General features: G+C 57.5%; 1 protein-coding gene across 3 annotated transcripts in view; it reads right to left on the bottom strand.

Moving 5' to 3' along the window:
• Positions 1-1,150: 1,150 nt before the first annotated feature.
• PDXK (pyridoxal kinase) overlaps positions 1,151-24,343 on the bottom strand; it is a 30,482-nt gene continuing 7,289 nt past the window's right edge. Inside the window, exons 2-11 of one of the 3 annotated variants that reach the window (XM_027966611.2) lie at positions 18,004-18,058; positions 14,368-14,472; positions 13,688-13,771; positions 12,929-12,975; positions 12,022-12,107; positions 10,930-10,975; positions 8,828-8,939; positions 7,797-7,933; positions 6,696-6,762; positions 1,151-6,432 (exon numbers count right to left, since the gene is read on the bottom strand). In XM_027966611.2, coding sequence (XP_027822412.1) covers positions 6,320-6,432; positions 6,696-6,762; positions 7,797-7,933; positions 8,828-8,939; positions 10,930-10,975; positions 12,022-12,107; positions 12,929-12,975; positions 13,688-13,771; positions 14,368-14,472; positions 18,004-18,058 — 852 coding nt within the window. In that variant the 3' untranslated portion in view covers positions 1,151-6,319. 3 annotated transcript variants of the gene reach the window in all.

The raw sequence follows: 24,343 nt of genomic DNA, 5'->3' as shown, positions 1-24,343 counted from the left end.
GTGAAACTTTAGGAAGGAAGGGGGGCGCGGGATGGATGGAGGGAGGGGAAAGTGCCTTCTCTCCTCTCCCTCCTCACCCCTCCAAGGTCACACACGAGGGCCACACCCCAGGGAAAGCAGAGCAACAAGACAGAAGGGGCCGGGGCCAGCCTTGTGAGGGCTAAGACCCTGTTGCAGGGGCCAGCCTGAGTCTGCACCTCATGGGGAATTTATTCAATGTTGTAATTTGGGCAGAATTTCAGACAGGATGAGACTGTGTGGCTATGACCCCAGAGCCCTGGGAAAGCTCCCTGCAATGCACAACCTAGTACCTGAATCCTACGGATGTACCCTACACAGCAAAAGGGACTTTGCAGATGCGTCTTAAAATGAGGAGTTGGTTTTGGAGCAGCCAGGTGGGCCCAGCGTCATCACAGGGTCTCCATGAGAGGGAGGCTGAAGAGGCTATGCTGCTGGCTCTGAAGGAGCCATGAGCCAAGGGGCGCAGGTGCCTCTAGAAAGACGGAAAAGGCAAGTCAGAGATTCTCCCTGGATCCCCAAGAAGGAACCAGAGCCGCCCACCCATTTTCAGACATCTGACCTCCAGGCTGTGAAAGGATAAATCTGCGTTGCTGTAAGCCCCTCAACTGGTAGGAATGTGTTACAGCAGCCACAGGATCAGTGTACCAGCACTGAGCTGGTAGAAGGGGATTTGAGAGGTGGAGTCAGAAGTGCTTCAGACAAGACCCCGCATCCTTGCCCACCTTCTCCCTGCCCGTCCGATGGAGCCTGGTGCTGCCTAGAAATGACCCTCGGACTTATTTACAAAGGTTGTCAGTAGATGGCAGGGAGAGCAGGTACTGGCCAGGCTCACAAGACCAGTGCTGTCACCAACGAGATGTGAAGGAAGCCGGAAGGAGCGTGAGGCTTGGCCAGTGACCAGAGCTGCTCCTCAGAATCAGGCAGGAGGGGTCAGGAAAGGGACCTGCACCCTCTGATCCCCAGCCCAATCCCGGGGGAAGCTCAAGGGCCTGGAGCCAACTGCCTGGAACATCCAAACAAGCCCCACCCCTACTTCCCGGGCAGAAAACAGAGAAGGTTAGATGGATAGGACATCTGGCCACAGGGGAACAAAGCTCCTCTGGGAAAAAGAAACCACACTTCAACAGCATCACCATGAAAATATTTATTTGTGATAATCATAAGTCAGTAAGACCAGAACAGACAGACACAGCCTCAACAGCGCTGCAAGGGGTTTATGTTTAAAACACATCCACAGGCGCACAGTAGGTGGGGCTGGCAAGTAGAGCACAGGGCTAGTGAAACCATTCCCGGAACCGCAGGGAGCCCCTCTGGTCCCAGGGTTGTATCATTTCCCCCAGATTCTGGAAGGACAGGGTCAGCACCAACTGGCCTGAGTCAGAGCCTCAGTCCTCCTGCGGGTCCAGGTTTGTAACCGTTGCGGGAAATCCCGAGTGAAATTCTAGAAGCATGCAGCTTTGAAGCCAAAAACATTCAACACGCCACCCACACACGCTTTATCCCTCAGGGGCTGCGTGGAGTGAAGTAGGAATTCACTTCCACCTCCCCAGCATCAACACTGATGGCTCCCATCACCAAGACAATGGTCCCAGGTATTCTGCAGAAATGCACAAACTGCCTCTATCCCCTCTTCACTCTTTGGGGCACACTGGGGGCACTGCCGCCAGGCTCATCCTTTCCCTTCGTCTGTCCCTCCTCCATCCTGGTCATGACCCCACTCACCTTCCTTGTGCCAGAAGCTGGGGGCTGGGTGAGAAAGCAACAGTGGTCCAGAACCCACTGACCCAGCTCTGTATCCTTGGCTGCACGAGGACCAAGGCCCCTGTCTGGGGGGCTCCCGAGCAAAGGGCCTGAGGGCGGTGTGCTCCTTCTGTCTGGCTGATCATGCTGGGCAGAGGGCGGCTCTCGCAGGACAGTGCTGCCCCCAGTCAGGCTGAGTGGCCCACGGCATGTCCTTCCTAGCATGTTTCCTGCTGCAGAAAATTGGGCTGCTGAGGGGCCAGGAGCATCCTTCACTGCAACCCTGGAGCTTAGGGCCCTTCCCTGAGCACAGGGCTCTGCTCGGCTCTGATAGTGGAGAGCTTTAAAAATGCCTGTTTACTCTGCCAGGAGTTAAAAAGAAAATTCTTAAAAAGAACTTTCCATTCATATAAAGTTTTAAAATACTCTCTAAGCCAGACCAAAAATTACTTGCCAAATGACCAAATGAACACACCCTATTGTGAGCAAAGACCTCTAGTGAAAGGCAGGAATGTAGCTTGTAAGACGTTTCTTGATCGGTGTCTTTGCACATTAAGAAAGAACAAGACGTCTTGCACCGAGAATGAACTGCAGGAGTCCAGGGGAAGACAGGAGCTAAGGAGAGCTCAAGGTTTTAGGAACTGAGACCCTGGGCCATGTGGCAGACTCACTCAGGGCCCCCCCCCCCCATGCAGCGAACAGATTACAAACCCTGGTTCTGACTGCCAGACAGGAGAGCCCCTGAATAAACATCCCTAGAAGGGTGGCAGCTGTGTTGTAGCACAGGGTAAGGGGGGCGGAGGGAGTGTGCCGCAGGACCTGTGCCCTCACTGCCCCCTGCTGGCAGAGACCAGAAGCAAGGCAGGACTCAAACCAGAGTGTTAAGTCGCTTTAGTAGTGACTCTGTGCGACCCCATGGACTGCAACCCACCAGGCTCCTCTCTCCATGGGATTCTCCAGGCAAGAACACTGGAGTGGGTTGCCAAGCCCTTCTCCAGGGGATCTTCCCAACCCAGGGATCGAACCTGGGTCTCTTACATCTCCTGCACTGGCAGGCGGGCTATTCACCACTAGCGCCACCTGGGAAGCCCTCTGAAAACAACAGAGCTGTCCACAAAAGCAGGCTCCTGCTCAGGACGCTCATGGCTGCAGAAGCTGACACAGACTCAGGCGTGGCAGCTCTGCACAAGGCTGCAAGGCCACACGTGTGCAGGCGCTCGATCCCTGCTTGGTGGGGGACCAGCCTGACTGGCTCTCATGGGCAGACCTGGAGAACATTGCGGGAGGGGGGCAGATTCTTCTGGGGAGAAGACATGCATCCTGACCAAGCAGGCCCAAGTTCAAGGCTTCCTGGCCTCGAGCCATAGACCTGGGCTCCCAGAGGGAGAAGGCCTGCCTTCCCGAGGGACAGGGGTCCCTCTGAGTGCCCCCGGGCACATCCACCTGCCGCCTCCCTCAGGAGACACGGGAGTCAGCTCTCCAGGGAGTCTGGATGCAGACAGCTACTTGGGTTGATGAGAAGGGAAGCCCCCACCAGCCGGGCAGCGGGAGGTGGTGTGGACCCGAAATGGGTGGGCCTGGGATCTCAGAACTGAGTCTGGGGGCCGTGTGGCTGCCACCCAGACTCAGAAAGCCAGGATCATGTGGCAGCGGCCCTGTGGGCACATACCACTCTGCTCAACACACTCCCCTCCTTCTGGCCCAGGCAGGTGCTGGTGGTCCTGAGCAGATCCCTCCCCACCACAGAGGGGGACCTGAGACCAGGCAGGCAGCCAGGGCGGGTTATTCTGGCATGGAGCACAGCCCAGTTCTGTGGTCACAGGCACAGGCCCCGCTGCCCCAGGCAGGTGGTCCCGAGAGGGCGTGTGCACAGTGCGGCCCTGCAGACAGAACAGTGTCCCCTCCTCTATGGTGTGAACTGATGAGCGAACAGGAGGTCCCAGCAATGAGAAGGTCAGGAGCCCCAAGACAGGCTCAGCCACTGTGAACTTAAGCATACTCTGAAGCCTGGGTCTGACAAATTTAAGGATAACAGAGCATTGTTTTCTACCATCACTGACACTTCTCACAAAAACAGCGCAGACTAGCCTGGCTACCACTGCAGGACTTGGCACTGATTCAAGGTTGGCTGAAGAAGAAGGACCATGTTTTGTAATCTGTCTCTAAGGTCTCCAGGAGAAGGTTTGAAATCAACACCCTGGGAATAATAAGCAAGCCATTCAGGACCAATAGAGCTCTCATATTAAATTACTATTTTCTATGTTACTCAACTATAGAAAGTAAAAAAAAATAAAAAGGTTAATTCTAACTTGGACCCAAACTGTATCAGAACCCGCTGCTGCTGGGCACAGCTAAGTTCTGGATGGGAAATTCTGAAGAGACAGCCAGGACCTCTGCTGTCGTCATGACAGATGGACTAGGTCCCCAGCGAAAGGCGCCTGCGATACACAGGTCCAGCAACATCACGACAAAGAGCACAATTTGCTTGTGTGGGGAGGTTGGAGGCGGTTCTCCCAGAAGCTAAGGGTCTCTCTGTGGGTCCCGAGCACCCAGACACTCCTGGGAGCCCCAGTTTCCTTCTCCTAGTGCCCCGGCCTCTCCTCACAGCTGTGGCTTCATAGTTCAAGCAGACAGAAGAGCTCATGGTTTTACTGGTGGAACAGTTCTGATTGTTCTGTGCATGATACTGAGAATTAAGAGCTAAACCCACAGTGGGGGCCAGGACCAAGAAGCACACTGTTTGCCAAATGCATTTTTCTTTAACTTCACGGTGCACACAAAACAAGCTGCTACCCCCAACACCATGTTTTGGGGGCGGGTTTTCACCATCTTGTTGAGATAATCAAGTTTCTTGCTTTCAAGTGTAGGTCATCTTACACTCGCTCTCCCTAAGTTTTTTTTAAAAAAACAGGAAACAGAAAGAAAGAAAAAAAAAAAGATTTCCCATGGGCTGGCGGTGTGGCCATCTCCGACCTCTAGTTGGCAGGGACCGTCTTTTCCATGAAAGGCTCCATGAAGGCCAGAGCCCTGTGGGACTATGGTGGGTCCCTGGCTGCCCTACTGGGGGGCTGTCCCTCGCCAGGTCTTCCTGCTCCTCCTAGGCCAGAGGGCGCTGCAGGGACCAGGAACCATGACAGGGACACATGCCCTGACCCACTGACCCACTGGCCACTGCAGGGAGCTGAGAACCCTGACCCTGAACACAGAACTAATGCCCGAGTTACAACATTCAGAACATGAGCAGAGTCGGGGAGAAAGATGAGAGAGGGTACAGAGTCCAGGGGAGACCAGCCTGCCTTCACCCGCGGGCATCTTCAACACAGGGAAGAAAGCGGCCCCTGAGGCGGTGAGCATCCTGGAGACACAGGCCCAGCCTCAGGAGGGGTCCTGCCTGTGGGGCCGGGGCTACCCTAGGAGAGCCTGCATCCCCAGGGATGCCCATCCGGGCCCCGACATCCTGTGGTCTCCCTGCTCCCCTCCAGGCTGTGGGCTTCCAAGAGATGCAAACCCCGCAGGTCCCGGAGTCGGGGGTGGGCTGAGCATGGGGACACCCTGCCAGGATCCACACCGGGGGAGGGTCCTCAAAGTTCGGGGCGGGAGCCGGGGAGGCCACCCAAGCAGTGGACGACAGGACTGGTGTCAGGGCTTGCGCCCCACCCATAGTGGGGAGGGGCGGAGCTTCGCCTCGCTTCCTGGCACCCGGAGGGCACAGGAGGGCAGGGGGACAAGAGAACTGGGGGTAGGGTTGCACACACCAGCGGGGGGCGGGGCAGGAGCCCACCTCTGCCTTTGAACACATCTGTCACCAGCAGTGGGCGGCAAGTACACAGCCTGTGACCGACCGGCTCGACCATAAGGAGCCTGAAGACCCACAGGCACCCTCAGCCACACACCAGCCTCTGTCCCGTGGGGGTGCCTAGGGACGCTGAGTTACACGGCAGCCCCACTCCCTGAAACACGAGAGATGTGCAGATGTCCGGGGTCTTGGGAAGGTCCCCGGCAAAGTGACTGTGCAGCGTTTGTGCGTCTGAGCTTCAGAAACTCCTTCATACCAAGAACAGAAGCGGAGACCCTGAACCCCCCAGGGGCTGCCCTGCAGCAAATCAAGAGGCAAAGCATTCTGAACAGGGAACACAGCAGGTGAGCTCAGAGCAAGGATAAAGACATTCACATCATTTTTCTGGACATGAACACTAACCCCTGACTCGCTGCGAGAGGCGGACGCTGCGGTCTCCCTGGGCCCCGCGCTCAGGAAGGGGACACGCCATGTGCCCCAAGCCAGCCCGGGGCCCAGAGACCTGGACATGGAGCTGGTTTTCCAGGAACCTTGGGGGAGGGGAGCTGGGGGTCCCAAATTACAAATCTCTGATCACTTTGTTATTTTTAAAAAGCACGACTGGCACATTTTCACAATTAAGACCAGTGAATGCTGGACACTCACAAAAGAAAAAAAATACCAAGTTTCAGTCACACCTCTAAGGCAGACGTTACATTTTTCACAAGGGCGGAAACGGAGACACCTAACACTGGGCATGACGGAGGCGGGTTCACGTGGCTCTCACAGCACCGTGGCCTGGACGACGATCTCGGGGCTCTCAATGTCCTTCTTGCTCTGCACCATCCTCAGCTCCAGCTGGGCGGGGCTGGGCTTCACTCCTTCCCCAGACTTGGCTGCAGGACAAGCACAGCATTGACGACAGGGCCAGGGCGGGGCGGGGGGAGAGTCATTCTGAACTTCTCTCTTCCTTCCCTTTGCCTTTGGGGTGAGCCCCCAACGCTCATCCCTGAGTGTCCATCTCAGCAGGGATGGACATGCTGCTCCACCATGCTGCCCCTCCCCAGCCCTGAAGGCCCCGGCCAGGGAGACAGTGGGAGCCTCGGCCCTGCACGACGCTGCCCCACACCTTGCCCTCCCGCCTGCCTGCCAGGCCTACCTTTTGCACACTTGATGGTCCGCTGCAGAACGTGGTGCATGGCTGACACGGTCTTCTCACAGGCTACCTGCAGGGAGGGGAGGACACTGAGCCCCGCCCACACAGGGCGCTCTGCCCCCAACCTCCATGCTGCCCGAATGGACACTGCCCAAAAGGGCACTGGCTCCACGATCACATGCTCCCCCCACCAGGAGAGCCGAGCAGAGAGGACTGCACTGAACAGGCCACAGGCAAGTGTCAGGACTGCCTGGCACGTAGTAGGTGCTTAATAAGCATTTCGGGAATGAGTCTGTTATAAAGAACATGCACAGGAAAGAGCTCCTGTCCCTAGGCTGGCCAGAGTCCCTGCGTGCCGGCCTTTCACAGTTAAAGACAGGGCTCAGCAGTGCCGGGCGGGCAAGCAAACTCCCTCCCCGACAGTGGGATCTGGGCTGAGCTGAACTCAGGCTCGGCAGAGGGCAGCCCCAAGAGGCCTCAGTCTAGGCATCGGGCTTCCAGCAGGCCGTGAGGCAGGTCTGAGCTCACCCTCTGCCCTCCAGGGAGGAAGGAGGAAGAGAAAAGAAGAATGTTGGCTTGGAGTCACCACACTCACCCAAGCCTTGCAGGTGACGGGAAGGGCCCTGTCCCAGCCTGCATGTCACAACACCAAGCGGGGCACCCAGCCATGCTGACCACAGGGGAGGGTGCACACATGCCCCCAGTGAAGGAGGTCAAAGGACACAGTTGTGACACCTCTGCCTGACCACACAGCACACAGCAAGGACGCCATTCCCCAGGTTACCAACCCAGTCTTGCAACTGCTCGCCTGGCCAGCATCCAGGGGCACTGTAGACATTCACACACCAAGTTGGGGGAGGGACAGACAGGGGACATTCCATAGGAAGAGATGGGTCTCCAGCAGGTCTGACCGTAGGGACTGCGTTCTGGGATGCCCTGCCCCTGGATTTCCCTCCCCGGGATGCTTCTGGACCTTGAGTTGCTGAGGCCACAGCTCCTGTGTCCCCACAAAGCCCTGAGATTTCACTGGGCTCAGGACCCCCCGTGAGTCGGCCCGGCCAACTCCAGCATCTTAACGTGCTTTCCCCTTTGTGCCTCGCTGACCTTGAGGTTGTTGGGATGCTTGTGTGTCCACGCCAAGAGCATGGCAGCGAAGAGGTCCCCCGTGCCCACGAAGACCGCGTCCACCTTGTGCATCTCCATGCGGATGCGCTGCGTCACCACAGAGCCGTCGGGAGCCCCTGGGGGGAAGAGTCCAGCATCTGGGGCCCCAGATCCTCAGCCAGCAGAGGCCCCGCAGTGTGGCCTGGGAACTGGCCAGCCTGCCCCTGCACAGTGTCGGGGGCTCAGCCCGCCTGGATCCCCACGCTCCCCAACGACCGCCCATCCCAAGTGAGAAAGTGAGGGACTGGAGCCCCAGAGGGCTACACCGTCAGAGCGGCCTGTGGGGGACAGTGCGCAGCCGGAAGACGAGGGGCCAGCACACGCCGGGCTGGTGCAGCAGGGGCCGCAGGAGACCTAGAGCTGTAGGGACCACGTGAACTGGCTGAAGTGGGGGTGCGTGTGCAGGCGTGTGTGCATGCACGTCTGTGAGTGCAAGTGTCCTTCTGCACAGACAGAAAGCCAAGCATGTGGGACTGCTCTCTGGGCCAGTGAGGTGACCACAGGCTTCTGTCGTTTTACACTGTGGCAGCCGCATAATTAAAATATCGACACGGCAGAGTGTGAGATGAACTCCCAGTAATGTCAACACCAGGACTAGCTCCGAGGTCAGGTGGGGTGAGGGTGGGGAGATGCCTGGTTTCCCTAGCAGCTGGGCTCCAGCTGGCTGGTCCCTGTGACCCTGGAGTCTGTAAAAGGGGACGCTATCCAATACTGTGCTACCAGCTCGGCAATGGACACGGAGCACTGCATGGTGACCCTGGGGGAGTGGTCAGCACCCCATGCTCACTGGATCCCAATCACGGAAACCTCTCCTGATTCTGTTTCCCATCTGGTCTTGGGAGAAGAAAGGTGTTGGGGAGAGAAAGCTGGCCACTGCCGAGTCAGGCAGGATTTTCTTTCCACTGAACCCAGCCTCGGAAGCCTCAAGGGCCCTGCAGCAGGAGGGAGCACAGCGCCGGGTGGGGACCTACGTGTTCTCTGGCTCCCCAGCGCCATCAGGTAGTCACTGCCCCTTGGGGACAACAGGTCGGAACTGGTGATGACCACCGTGTCTGGGCCCATGGAGTGCAGCATGTCCATCACCTGCCAGACACAGGGAGCACATTAGCCACAGCCTCAGCCAGGGAGCTGCCCCCTCCGCCCCTTCATACCCTTCAGACTTACAGAGTCTGGATGGGAGGGAGGCAGAGGCTGAGAACGTGCGAGCCACACCCTGGCCTCGCCCAATGCCCCCCACACCCCCGCCACCCAGCACTGACCACTTGGCTAGGTTATAGCGGTATCCCAGTTCCCCACCCTCACCCTGAGCTTCAAGTCCAAGGGTGCACGCCTGTCAGCCCCCACCCTACACCCAACCTGTGCCCAAACCCTGGAGGAGGGAGCCAACCCTCCAGGCCATGGTCCTCCCGTTTTTCCTCACCAGGGCTCTGGGGTGGCAGGAGCCACACCTGGCAACCCCCAGGCAACAAGAGATTCCACCCCGTCCATCCTGGGAAGCTTCAAACTCATCTTTTATTCATTCAATAGACACATACACCCTTCCTCCCCAGCAGTACACACACTGGGGGGCACCGTGCCCCCAGGGCACTTAGGGGCAAAGTGCCACTAAGCCAGAGTGGATGGAGGGGAGCAAGCAGGGCTCATGCCAGGTGGGAGGAGGCGACCACTACTGACCCAGCAGGGCCTGCGGCAGGGGAGGTTGCCAGCCAGAGGGTCGTGTCCTAATGAGGAATGAACATGCTGTCTTCCCCATGCCAATGCCTCAGTGCAGTGCGGGTTAGCCCGCGGGTGGGGGCCTGGCCGAGCAGACTCTGGGAGATGAGTCCTCTGCCACACACACACACCTGTGCACCCAGAGCACACCCATCTGCATGCACCTACACACTATACTCGCAGACACACAACACATGCACATACCTCAAATGTACGCATACTCTCCCCATACACTACACGTACACACCCTGAAGGCACGCACAGAATCACAGCACCGCACGGGGCCATGCCGTCCACACAGCACCCCTGCGCCAGGTACCAGAAATGTCCTCTAGTTCCCAAGGCGGGCCAGTGAAATGGGGTCATCCTGACACCCCTGGCCACTCAGAGGAAGACCCTCAAGCTCCTCCCGCCCCACTCTCCTGCCCCAGCGAGCCCTCTGCCTATCGGGGAAACACACACACAGCCACGGGTCCACGTGTGACCACGACTGGCCGCCACCAGCTCTGACCCAGGGCCCTGACTCTTTAGAGCGTGTTTCCTGGGCTGTGAAGTGAGCACAGCCTCTGAAGAAGCCCAGACATGAAAGGTGTGAGGCCCTGGAGGCCCTGGTGCTCTGCGCACTCAGCCCAGGGGTGGTAAGCCCCACCTTAGGCGGAATCCTGGCAGGAGACCTACGGACCTGAGCAAGTCCCGAGGGAAGGTTGAAAAGAACTCTGAAGAAATCTCACCCAGGGCTGCAGGGAGGCCCAGCCCCCACTTCCTGCCTGGACTCCCAACTGTGGACTCCAGAAACCCCAGCCAGCCCCTGAGGGACAAATCCACATCTGTGCAAAAAATTCTCACCCTCATTGTGTGCACACACCCCCACACACTCTCACAAGTGCACACAGGTGGGACACACCCTGTAGATACACACAGAGACTGGGGTGATGTCCACAAGCCCCGGGGCGCCGAAGACTGCTAGTCACCTCCAGAGGGTGGGGGACAGGCTGGAAGGGGTTCTCCTGCAGAACAGACAGAACACGACCAGCCCACCGTGTTCTTCTGACCCAGAAGTCAGACCAAACTTCTGTCCTTCTAAGGCACCCTTTCTGCAGCACTTCGGGATGGCTGCCCTGGACCCTGCTATGGGGACAGCTGTGATGAGCAGTGGAGGCACCCAGAGCCAGCAGGCACTAGGCTGCCCATGACCAACAAGTGGCTGAAACAGCATTTACAACGTGTCCCTGGCTGGCTGATGGGAAGCTGGATGCTGGCCATGAGGGCGCCCATCTCCCATGCCTGAGGGCACGTGGCTGTCCACCCCACCACAAGCAGGGCTATCCATCCCATGTCAGGTTCAGGAAGGTCTCCTTACCTCCAAGGCTTCTTCCTGGCTGTGGATCTTTCTCCCAGTCAGCAACCTGGAAGATAGGCAGGCACAGGTGAGCCACTGCTTTCCTGGAGCCCACCTGTAAGAGTCCAGGGCTCTGGCGCACTGGTGACCCCTCCTGCCCACTGGGAACTGCCTTGGCATCTGCCAGCCATCATGGACCAGGTGGATACCATGTCTGGGGTTTGACTCATATTACTGAGTCAGCTTTAAAAGGGACTCATAAGTCACAGGGGGTGGTGAAATCCCAGATTATGGTTGATGATTGCATGTTAACAATGAGGAATGGCGGCCAGGCATGGTCACAGCAGAGTGCCCGTGAGGGTGGCCGGCGTCCACACAGTCAAACAGCTGTAACCTTGGTTTGCTACATTCACACGAGCCACCAACCACCAGGGATAGCTGGGCGACACGCCATCCCTCAGGATCGGCTGGTCCTGGTCAGGGAATCCCAGTCCCCAAGAATCCAGGAGCCCCATCCCTACTTTAAGGGGCGGTCTTGGAGCCCGAGGGGCTGTGGCTGATGGTCCAACGGAGCTGGACACTGTGGGAACCCACTCACTGAAGCACTTAGCCAGGCCCCACGGCCCAGGAGCCTACTTGTCACTCCCTGGGCACCTGGCTCCCCCAGTCATTGGGGGTGGCGGAGCTGGACATCCCAGGAAGACCCCTGGACACAGGACACTGGGCAGAGGGTCGGCACAGTCCTTTCAACCTCATGTAGAGATTTAGGACACGGGCTTCAAAGCTCCAGGGGGCGGCCTGCATCAGCTGCTGTGGGCTCTCCATCCCACAGGCCGTTGTCAGGCTCCTCAGGGCACCTCTGTCCCTTCCTGTCCCCAAGTGGCGCCCGCTGTTTGGGAACATGGCTGGGGGTCAGCATGACCTCAGGGAGTCGGGGTGAGAAGACTAACCACTGCGGCTGATGAGTGGCACCCGCCCTGGCACTCAGTTGGGCGGGTGGCTCCCCAACATGGGAGGACCTGCCCCACACACTGGGGCCACTCCGGCTCGGTCCCTGTCACTCTCCCCAAGGGGTAGGGGCCTGATGGCCTCAGGCTGGCTCAGGGGACTTACTCAGCCTCGAACTGGTTGGGGGTGATGATGTCTGCGACGGGTACCACCTTCTCTCTGTAAACGGGGAGGAGGTCATCGGGGACGTACTGTGGGGAGAAGATGGAGCAGGCTGACCCGTGGGAGCAGGGGCGGGACCTGGGGTGAGGGGGCAGGCTGACCCATGGGGGTGGGGGCAGGACAACTTAGGGGGGCTCGTGCTGCAGGGACCCCAAGGCAGGGCTGGGAGAGCCCTTCCATCCTGATGATCCAGGTCAGGTCCCCACCAGCAGCTCTCCACCCCATCTCCATGAGGATACCACCCACTCTACCCCTGGTCAGGGGCCAGAGCCCAGGCCCACTGCCAGCTGGTGTGTCATTGGTGGGCTAAGAGTGACTTCTATGGTTTTAAATGGTCGTGGGGGGTGGCGGGGCTTCAAAAGGAAACCAGTACTTTGTGACTGAAGGCAAAAGAAGGGGGCAGTACAAGGTGAGATGATTAGACAGCGTTACTGACTCAATGGACACGAGTTTGAGCAAACTCCAGGAGACGGTAACGGACAGGGAAGCCTGGCATGCTGCAGTCCATAGGGTCACAAAGAGTCGGACGCAACTTAGCGACTGAACAACATTTTGTGACCCATGAAAACTAGAGCAAATTTAAGCTCAAGTGTCCACACCTAAAATCTGATTAGAAAACAGCCACGTTCATCCTTTTGCAAATTATCTGCGGCTGCTTGAGCTACAACAGGACGCATGGCCCTAAACCCCTGCTCTCGGGCCTCCACAGAACCCCCTCTGCCAGCCCCGCTGCTCCTTCCTGACAGGGCAGCCTTCAGGTCTGCGAGCAGCATCTCGCCCAGGTAGACACCTAGAGGGCCCTGGTGCCCAGCCCCGCTGACCTCCCCTGAACACGGGAGGACGCACTAACCATGGCGCCTTCTCCGTTGCGCTGGTCTCCCATCACGGGGTCACACACTGTGGACACAAAAGTGCACCTTATCAGCAAAGCTGCGGCTGTCCAGAGGGGCCCCCAGGCTTGTCTGGTTAAGTCCCACGCACGCAGCTAAAACAGGAAAAGTGCACTTCCCTGGAGGCCCAGTGGTTAAGAATCTGCCTGCCAGTGCAGGAGACATGGGTTCAACCCCTGGTCCAGGAAGATCCCACATACTGTGGAGCAACTAAGCCTCTGCACCACAGCTCCAGAGCCTGTGCTCCAGAGCCTGGGAGCCGAAGCTACTGAGCCCACATGCCTCAACTACTGAAGCCCGAGTGCCTTACAGCCCGTGCTCCACAACAACACAAGCCCACCGCAATGAGAAGCCTGAGCAGCGCAACCAACAGCCCCATTTGCTGCAACTAGAGGGAGCCTAGGCGCAGTGACGACCTGGCACTGCCAAAAATAAACACATATTTTAAAAAATAAAACGGGAACAACATAGCACCCCCATCCTCATTTTCCTCCTTACCTGGCATTTTACATTTTCTGTCGGGGCCCCACCTGGGGAGTCTCTCATCCTAACCCCCCAGGGACAGGGTGGTCTCACATACCCACCCAACCTGACACTGATCACAGCCTCTCTCACGTGCCCCAGACAGACACCAGATTCACGGTGAAGATGCCTTTCAGGCTCCCGTCTCTGGAGGCCCAGCTGGGGGCACCCAGAAGGAAGAGGACCCCAGCACCTACCATACACGAGCCTAGGGTTCTGCTGCTTCAGCTCCTGCACGATGTCCACCACCATGGCCAGGAAGGACTTGTCTCGTGTGTAGCCTTAGGGAGGGAGAGACTCCTGTCACCCAACCATGGCAGAGGAGACACAGCACCATCACATCTACCTGCCTGGAGAGTGGTGGGCAAAGCCCAGATCTGCCACCGAGACAAGCGTCCCAACCACAGGCACCCAGGGGACATGGGTCATTTCCTGGGAGACATGCTAACTTTTACAGGAGAGGAAGAAGCCATGGGTGAACGAGCAGCATTTTCCTTCCTCCCCTCCACTTTACAGAATAAGCATGTTCACATCTCACCACGTGTATAAATAAACGCAACTACGTGGGATTACCCACCAGATGCCAGCACGTTGCTCACAGGAGTGTTTTCCCCCCGACCCTTTCCCAACACTGTACTTGTCCCCAGCCATGGGCACGGGGATCTCGGTGTGGAGATATGGCACAGCCAAGACCCCCAAGGTCACTACCCGGACATCGCAGTCACGAGGGCCCCACTGAGCTCCTCCTGGAGGCATGACCATCCCTCCTCGCGGGTGGCAGGAGAGGGAGCAGCTGGGTTGGGGTGCTCTGGGTCTCTCCACCAGTCCACCTGGGCGGGAGGCAGGCTTGGTTCCCCGTCCATGCCCCTGGGCTCACCCGTGAGCACGTAGTCATACTGATTCACGTGGTTCAGCTTCAGCCCGTCGTACAGCTCCTGGAGCTCGTCTGAGTTCAGCACTTGGCCCTTCCAGTGTGAGTAGCCTGGTGGTGGGGTAGGGGGTAGAGCAGACCACGTGAGGCCCCGATGCTGCATGAGGTCACCCGGGCACAGAGACTCGGCGGGTACCCCCAAAGCACATCCTGGGGTTGTCATCACTGAGCCGGGGGCCTACCTGCCCTTCCGGTGCAGTGAGGCCCACTCAGCAGCCCCTAAGGACACCTGTGCTGCCTGCGTTGCACTGACAGATGGGACGCAGGGCTGCATGATTTCTGCCCGTCCTTCACTGGGGCATCTGGGGGCGGCCCCACACGTCACGGTCCCCAGCTTTGCCAGACTCTGCTGTGTGCGTCTCCTATCCAGGCCAAGTGGCTTGAACAGTCACCTGGGCACCCTGGCAGGTAGGAGCTTCTTGCATCCCGGCTCCCATCCAAGGTGAGCTGAAACCTATCCAAGTCTCAGGCCAAATCCTGACCAAGAGCCAGACATGAACTGGAAAGAGGCTGCAGCCTGGGTTCTTGGCCGACAGGCACCCAGGTGAAGCCCCTACCCAGGCAGGCAGTGGGCCCTCACCTGGTCATCCACCGAGGACATCCCGCAGTCCACCCATGGCAAGTTTGTCCCTGGCGGCCCTAATGCCAAGAGGTATCCCTTGAATGGATGAGTTTCTAAGGACATAAGGTAGAGCCTCGGGAGGCCTGATTTCTGCGAGAACAGAGTTGAGTACCGACCACAAGAGGCAGACTACAAGTACAGGACCAGGTGTGGGCCTGGCGAAGGGGCTGCAGGGCTCTCCGTGTGTGCGTGGGGTGAGGGCCTGGCCACTAGAGCAGCCTCTGAAAAACCACATGGGGCAACGCCCGACGACCCATCAGCTGTTCTCCAGGAAAAGCACGGTCTCTGGTGGACACCCATTCACGGGTCAGGAGGGGAAGGAGCAGGGAGGGTCCTGAGGCAAGGTGACCCATCCCTCACCAGGCTGTCCCAAGAGCCAGCAGCCCTGGCTGGATCCTGACAGGTGTTGCTGCCACAAAATTCCATGGTCCTGGTGGGAGGAACCACAGTCACTCCCGACCCGTGGTTTTCCGAACATCCTTCCAGACAGGGTAGGTTGGTTGTTGTGATTCTCGTTGTGCAGATCTTGTGGATCTCAGGTCCCAAACCAGGGACTGAACCCGGACACTTGGCAGTGAAAGCACGAATCCTAACCAGTGGACCACTAGGGAATTCCCAACATGGCGGGGCTTGACCCCACCGCATGTGTACTGCGTTCTTGTCTGAGGACTGCTGTGATTGAGAACCACAGGCCCCTACGGTCCTCAAGGCCAGAGTGCAGGATCAAGGTGTAGCAGGGCCGGCTCCTCCTGCATCCTCACGCGGTCATCCATGTGTGTGTCTGTGTCCTGATCTCCTCTAAGGACACCAGTCGGATGGGAGCAGGGCCACCCCAGTGACCCCACTTACCTTTAACTACCTCTTTAAAGGCCTCATCTCTAAACAGTCACATTTGAGGTTCCAGGAGTTAGGACCTTGACAGGTGAATTGAGGGGACACAGTGCAGTCCGTGACATGCAAGTCAGCCCCTGCGGGGTCTCAAACACCCCCCAGTCCCACCAGGTAGGCCAGCTTCCTAATGAGACGAGAAGGTTCAGGCTCACAACATTCAGAGCGCATCCCTCCCACCCTCCACAACACCTCCTCCCGCCACAGCCCCTATTCCTCCTCTCCTAACTTAGGAGACCCTTCAGACCCTTCTGAAAGACAGGCACTGGGGTCCTCCATCCATCCCACTCAACTTACAATTTTCAAATGAAAGAAACCACAGAGGCTGACCCCAAGGGTCCCAGCTCCTCCCTGAGCACCTGATCCTACCCCCTAGGGGGAGACACCACCAGGCTGGCAGCGGATTACAACCACAATCACACTCTGAACTCTACGTGCTGGACGGCTGGCCTGCCTCACCCATCAACCTCCAGCCCCGTCCAGTTCCTTCCAGCCGCTGCCCAAGGGCTGGGATAGCACGTAACAGGAAACCCCTGCTGAAGGAGCAACCAGAGAATGCTGGCCGCAGGCAGGGGCTGCCCTGGAGGGGAGGCTTAAACTCTAAGCCAAGCTGGCTCTTCTACTTTAAAAACAAACAAAAGGAAAACAGCAAAAAAGAGGGCGGTAAAACCTATAAGCTCTGGGGAGGTTCACTGGACTGACAACTTCTGGGGACGCATCCAAATGTCACTGTGCCCAGTACACTGGGGGAAGCAACGGCAGGAAAGGCTTTTTACTCAAAGCGGTATGTTCTCCATCTGAACCCGGCATGGTTCCTCCTCCACTGATGTCTGTTACCCCCTCCCGCCAAGAACCAGACACCTTTCCGCATATCTGATGCTGGGCCACCTGCCAGAGCTTCTGGGACGTTCTGTGCTCCGAGATTCCGTCTGGGTTCATAGTAACTTCAAAGAAGGGACGTGGTGACATTTCCAAGAACTGAGAGGCTTTGTTCCCCTGACGCCATTAACTTAGGGCAGGGTGGTTCCGAGGCCACAGGGCCCTCGCTTGACGTCTCAGGGGCTTTCCAAGGGCCGAGACCTCACGAACCCAAGCCAGCAACCCCACGGGCTGTCCTTGTCTCCCCGTACACAAAGAGACACACTCACATGGGCTCCCTGAGGTTCGGGGTCTTAATAGAGAAAGCCAGAATCTTCTCTCCCCCTAATACCATCGGGGCCCGGTGGGGTTCCTGGGCACAAGGCCTTTCGCTGCCCCCATCTCTTTGATTATAGAAAACACCCTTCACTCAGCCTCCTGAGTTCCAATGGGCAGATTCAAGCAGTTGTTCACATTAGGGAAGGGAGGAGATGCAAGACCAGGAAGAAACAGTCAAGAGCAGCCTTGGGCAAGGTCCTGTTTCTCCATCGCTGAGTATACACAACAATGTCTCCCAGCTGTTTTGCAGACACCGAAAGCCACTCCAGGTGGGAAAAGTTAGCGATTAACCGTGGTATGCTGCCCACAAGCATGCAGACCCCAGACGGGCTGCACCTGAAGGGTGATGATGGTGGCTCCTACCTACCTCACCACCCACCCCTCAGAAGAATGTTGAGCTGATCGCTCCCTCTTTTACTATGAAACTTGTCGCTGTCTTCCCCAAGTTGGGACACTGGGTTTTGAGGGCATGAACCCACTGTGTGCCCCTCTGCCTGGCAAAGCAATAAAGCTCTCCTTTTCTACTTCATTCAGAACTATCTCTGAGATTTGATTCGGCACCGAGGTTCAGAGAAGCTGGGCTTGCGGCAGTGCTCCAGCCCATGGTGTCACCCAGGTGGGGGGCTCCCCTGAGCAGGTGCCTGGATCACCAAGCTCAACTCAAGGAGGAAACTGGGGACCAGATGGCGCGTCACCCGCCTGGGTCGTCCAGCCACCAAACCAGCTGAGCTGATTTAAATATGGAGCTGGCAAACTCACCCCCCTCATGCTCTCTTTCCTGTCTGTAAGATGAGGGGGGCAGCCCCCCGAATCTAAGGGACCACTTCCCATGCCCACACCCGGCTCTGCCAGGATGGCTGAGACCAACGCCTTACCTGTGTGGTTTGAAAACTGGACAGAGTTCACCGCATCGACCTCAAACCCCAAAACCTGCAATATGGACAGAGAAGGAGTGGGCGTAAGAGAGTTGGCGGGCACGCACTGATACACAGCAGGTGCCTGACGCGGCCTGGGGCAGGCAGGAGGGTCTCCGACCTGGAGAACAGGAGGAGGGTCTCCCCAGGGCAGCCTCGGCACCCACAACTGCAGGGAAGAGCATGGAGGTGATGGGGAGCATGGGGAACAGCCAGCCTGAAAGGCTGAGGCTCAGAGGCCATGGCCCACCTGCTGGAACTGCCACCAAATGAAAATGCTCAGAGACCAGCACGGGATCCATCTGTTTAAACACAAAGAGGGCAGTCAAGCCCTCTCTGCTGAGGCCCCCACCTGGATGGAGGGACAAGGCCGAGGGCTTCCACTCCCTCCCCGGGAGCCTGGCTTGTAGCCCCTGCATTCTCGTAGGTCAGCTGCAGAGAAAGGCGCCCGGCTGGGGCCCAAGATCCAGAGACAACTGCAGCCACAGACCTGCTCCCAGACAACAGGGACCCCACCCCACTAGGCCAGCCTCACTGGCCCCAGCTCAGGTCACCCAGCCACTGCTGGGGCTTGGACGCCCATCTGTGTCACCAGCCTCTCCAGAGCTCTGGGGGCACAGTGGTTAAGGGAGGCAAGGGTGGGCTCTGGTTCCTGGTACCCGCCCGCATAAGGTCACAGGGGCCGCCTGTCTGCCTGGAAGGTCCCTCCTCCTCTCCTGGACTCACCTGAGCACCCTCTATGCTCCCCACCTTCTATAGGAGGTCAAGATCCTGTGCTTCCTCCTTCTCTCCTGGGCTCACCTGACCCCCCTCTATGCTCCCTACCTTCTACAGGAGGTCGAGATCCCGTGCTCCCTCCTCCTCTCCTGGACTCACCTGACCCCCCTCTATGCCGCCCCCACACACAGGAGGTCAAGACCCTGTGCAGCCTCCTCCTCTCCTGGGCTCGCCTGACCTCCCTCTATGCCTCCTCTCTCCCTACCCTCCTTCTACAGGTGGTCGAGACCCCATGCTCTGGGGCTGGCAGCACAGAGCAGGGTCTGATAAGGGGTCACGTGTTCACCAGACACACCACTCATGACACTCTCATAAGCCCCTCACTCTGCACCCCAGCCCCGGTCCCCAGTCCCCTCCCTATGCCCAGCCAGGTCTCAGCTGGGAGGTTCACTTCCACCAGCAACCCCAGCAAAGAAGCCACACTGTGGGGAGCGAGAAGATGGCGCCCTACAGGGTGGGCAGTGTGGCAGACAGTGTGAGGGGCCCCGGGAGTCAGGTGCTTGTCCCTGAGCTCCACTGCTGATGGGGAAGGAGGTGCCACTGCTGACCAGGGGGGCGGGAAGATGAGGCTAGGGTTGGGGGAGGGAGCCTCAGGGACCCACTGCTGGGACCCCAGTTAGACGTGGTACCTGACCTTCGGGCATGCTCCCTCTGCTGAAGATGAGAACAAAGGCCCCTTGCCATAACTGGTCCAGTGGACAGACAGTCCCTGGCTGTCCCCGCTTCCTGTCTACCAGGAACTTACCAAACCCTCCCCCCTTGCCTTCACCTGAACACCAATAACTTCCGGGTGTCACCTCAGTGTTCCCAAACAAGCAAAGCTCTCTGGCCACAAGAGTGTCTGTCTACTGTGGGTGTCTGGGCAGGACTGGGGGTCCCTAGATACGAATGTGGGCCACACCCCAGCTCTTCATGGGGGCTGCGGTTACCAGGCATGCTCCTTTTGCGAATTCATTGAGCTGTACACTTATGAAGTCTTTCTAAAAAGCCAGTATTACGAGTACTTAAATCAAGGAAAAATTCCACAGTCTTCTTAACCTAAAAAGTTAAAACTGGCAATTTGCGAATTTTCTTGCCAGATTTCAGGGCCTCCTAGACAGAGCTCACGGTATTTCAGATCCCTAAATTCTAATCAACTCCAAAGAAACAGATTTGAAGCAACTATGACACAAATCCCGAAAATCCTGCCAGAATACCTCGCTCCATTGCTTCTGGAAGCGTAGATAATTAGTCCTTCAGAGCCAGCACACGCGAAGCAGCTATTTTCTGGTTTTAAATGATAGCGCTAAGCGCCAGGCTGACATCTCCATTTCACACACCAGCAGCTTATTTGTCGGCACGGTAAGCTCGTGTGAGGGGCCCTGTAAAAGCCCCGTGCAGGGTTGGGCAAGTGCAGCAAAGGGCCAAGACACAGGCCTGGCTCCCTGATGGGAAACGGGGGGCCCCAGAGAAAGGAGGTGCCTGTTGTTAACACCGCATCTTCTGCTCAAACCTCTGCTTCTGTGCTCAGCTCCAGGATCTGGGGCTGGGACCCTGGATGGTACATCTGTGCTCAGCCAGGGGCTTCTGATGGGACACAGCAGGGGTGGTGGTGGGCGGAGACCAGAGATGGAGGGTCCTGTCCCTGCTGGTCACCTTCCCCAGCACTGTTTTTCTTTACCCACAGAGGTGGGGTCCCCGGAAGCAGCTGAACCTACTCTGTGATCTTTCCATTGCTCCCAGCACCCTCATCACACAGCCCTAAACATCCTGTCTCCCTCAGCTTTAAGTCCCGACTGTAAGCAAACAGGGGAGGTGGTCCCTGGAGAAAGAACCAGGTGTGGCTAGTCTAACCGTTTGGTCTAAGCCATGTTGTGACCCAAGCCTGGTCACAGCACTTGCCCTTGAACAGGTCTCGGTAATTAATGATCTTCAGAGAACGAAAGAATGCAGGACAGTTACTGAGTATGAGGAGTAACAACAGCAAAGGAAACCAGTCAGCTGTAAAGAGTCCCAACTCCACTTCCCCTCACTCACCCCTCTCCCCTTGCTTGCCCTTACACAATCCCACTGAGAGTGGGCGGAGCCGCCAGGGAGTCCAGTCTACTCACACGCACCCTTAGGAGCAGAGTTCTCTTTCCCTGAGAGAAACAAAAGCAAAAATAAACAAATGGGACCTAATCGAACTTGAATGCTTCTCCACAGCCAAGGAAACCATAAACAAACCAAAAAGACAATCTACGGGCTGGGAGAAAATACCTGCAAACAATGTCACCAACAGGTGGAAGACTCCCTGTCCTTCATGTCTCCCAGAGTTTGTTCAAATTCATGTGCATAGAGTTGGTGACACTAATGAAACAGTACTCAGCCATAAACAGGGAATGAAATAATGCTATTTGCAGCAATATGGATGGATGTAGAGATTATATACCAAGTGAAGTCAGACAAAGAAAGACAAATATTATATGATATCACATATATATGGATACTAAAAAATAATACAAAGCCAGAAACAGACTCACAGACACAGAAAACAAACTTATGGGGAAAGGAAGCAGGGCAAGGGATCAGTTAGGAATATCGGGACATGTCAATACATCTAGAAGATAAACAGCAAGGATTTACTCTATAACATAGGAATTATATTCAGTATCTTATAATAAACTATCACGGAAAAGAACACACATGTATTAACTGGGTCACCATGCTACACCCCTGAAACTAGCCCAGCATCGTAAATCAACTACTTTTCCACTTGAAAACAAGCCAAGGAAAGTTCTCTGACGGGCGGAAGAGGACGTGCATGTGTTCTGAAGGAGAGGACTCAGCGCCCTGCTGGCCTTGAGCACACGGCTGCGTAGGAAGCAAGGCCGCTGTGCAGCCACAAAGCCCGCCCAGCTCCAGTGACCTGTACACTAGTAAGTCTGGTACCTGCCCCAGCTCCCACCCCGATCAGCTGCAGCCACATCCTTGGCTCCAGCGGCCACTCAGACTGTCTTCCAACCCAGACTGGCAGCTGGTGGTCAGCTGGCAGAATTACACCAGGGAAATCGGCCCTGCCCCACCCCCGCCAGTTTTTCACCATTTACCAGCAATAAGACTCATTTTAAGAAAAAAGAGGAAGAATTGACTAGTTCAACATGGGAAGGGGAGGGGAGGGAAGGGGAGGGCTTCAGACATCAGGAAGAGCACCATCTCGGGCCTAACCACCCCCCCTACCCACTGTCCCCAGCCCAGTGCAGCCAGGGGAAGGTGCTGCTGGAGTTCTCAAGCAGGCCTGTTTCAAGTCCTAGCTCCCATCCAGGAAGCCTCTGTGCTGTCCTTCCCCTGCTACCCCAAAGCACCCCGCGGACATCGACCTTCGAGGGCTACCCGTGGGATGAGGCCCAGACCCCAGGCTATGCGTCCCACGGACTGTGAATTCCACACCACTCTCTGAACCCCTAAAGCCCTTCTGCCTCCATGCCTCTGTGAGCCCCGCCAAGTCTGAAACAGGGACCCTTGGCTCCAAGACCTTGTTGGAAACCTTGTCTTCTCAGCCCCCACTAGAGCACCCAGGCTTTGCAGGGGGGTTAGGAGTTTGGGCTCCCTGCCACTGTGACCCCCTGGGATGAGTCCATCACCCTGTGCGCCTCTGAATGCAGGCTGGGGGCCAAAGCTGGGCTTCGAGCTCCACTTCAGAAAGAACTAGAGTCTCAGCCAAAAGGCTCCATGTCCAGCTGGTCTGCTGCCCACCGAGGTCATGCCAGTTCAAGCTCACTCAGCTGCTGAGGAAAGCTGGCTCCATGGGACCACGTGAGCACACCTAACGCTGGGGACACAGTCTCAGACCCAGGATGGCCAACGAGGTGCACAGGCAAAACAGAGGCCCTTCGGGCATCAGACAGGGCCCGTTCCTCAACCCTGTGCTCCAGCTTCACACCTCTCTCCCAGGGCAGGGGAGACCCCAACGGCTGGCATGCACGCCCACCTAGAAGAGCACATTCAGAAGCTCCAGGGGCATCCACCACAAAGAACAATGACATCAAAGACAACATCCATGCAGTCCCCCACATTCCGGCAACGTGGACCTCAGTCCACCCGTTAGGCACAGCATCCCCCCTGAGGGCAGCTACACATGCTGGGGGCCTAACGCCACATCTGAGACCCCCGTCCGTGCTCCTGCCTGGATGCTGAGTCATCAACCACTGCTGACAGCCAGGCACAGACAGCGAGAGCACGCAGAACACACAGCCGGAAGCCCAGGCCACCCAGCTTCCTCCACGGGAGGGTCAGGGGCTGGGCAGTAAGAAGGCTCACTTCACCATCTTCAAAACCTTCACCGAGGCTTGTTTTGCAAGACCTTTTCAGTCACTCTCCTAGGAAATCAGAATTAGCAAAGAGAGGACACAGGAAAGCCATGTGCCTGTGGTCCGACTGATCAGCCTTGGGTACTCCAGGGTCCCTTTCTCCACCCGCCCCTGGTCAGCCCGACCACTCAGCCCAACTCACAACCACCCGCCCCTTGTCTCCCACGGGAGCTCCAACAGGGAACAGCCCTGTGTCACCCAAGCAGCGCTGCCACCCCCTCACCCCCACCCGGCTCGCCTTAAGTCCCAAGGGCACCTTCGCCCCACGTCTCCTGGGGGGCCAGCCCTGGACCCCCTCACCCTGGCCCCAGCCCAGCTCCCAACACAGTGCACCCACCCCAGCCGCCAGGCCCCGCACACTCGCTGGTCAGGTTCAGCTGGGCACTGCCCTGAGAGAGGCGGTCTTGGCCCAAGCTCCCAGCAGCACCGGCTACAGACGGGGGACAGGGCGGCAGCTCTGGTCAGGAGATGGGAGGGGCTGCCCCTCCTCGGCGGAGCCCACGACTCTGTCCCAAGGCCGTGGCCCCACACATTCCTCTCTCCTGGACAAATTCCATCTACTCTACCCTTGGCGGCACTCTCCCGGAGCACTCTGAGCAGAGCTGGCTGCTCTTATTTCAAAAACTCCACGTGGGTGAGCTCCAGGGACATCCAGGCCCACGAGCCACACGGCCAGGGGGTCCCTCTGTGCACGGTCACAGAAGCACCTGCTCGCGGACACCTGCTCAGGTTTCCAGGCTGGGGCCTCTCAGCACAGACTCTTCCAGGGAGGTCCCTGTGAGGGGTGGTCACGCCAGCTCGAGGCATGGTGCCACACCACACAACTGCATACGCACGCCCACATGTACACACACACAACACACTCGCACACATGGAGATACCTCCACCCCACAGACCAGTAAGTTCTTGCTTTTCTACATGACAGGCAAAAAGAAATGTCAAAAATCTCAGCCCCAAACTAAGAAAGGGTTACAAAATCAAGATATTGAGCAACTCTGGACATTCTTGGGAAAGTACAAAAGGCAAGAGAAATGCTGAAGCAACACCTAATTGGGACACACTGGATGAGACAGGGACTTTCAGAGGGAAGCACGCAGAGCCCAGGCGTCCCAGGTCACAGGGTTCCAGCCCTGGTGTGCTCCCCTGGGAAGTGGCAGGGGGCCCGAGGCGGGGCAGGAAGAAGGCGTGCTGTTGGG

Source organism: Ovis aries, chromosome 1 (assembly GCF_016772045.2).
Source record: "Ovis aries strain OAR_USU_Benz2616 breed Rambouillet chromosome 1, ARS-UI_Ramb_v3.0, whole genome shotgun sequence".
Lineage (NCBI taxonomy): Eukaryota > Metazoa > Chordata > Mammalia > Artiodactyla > Bovidae > Ovis > Ovis aries.
This window is presented reverse-complemented; position numbering and strand designations above follow the sequence as displayed.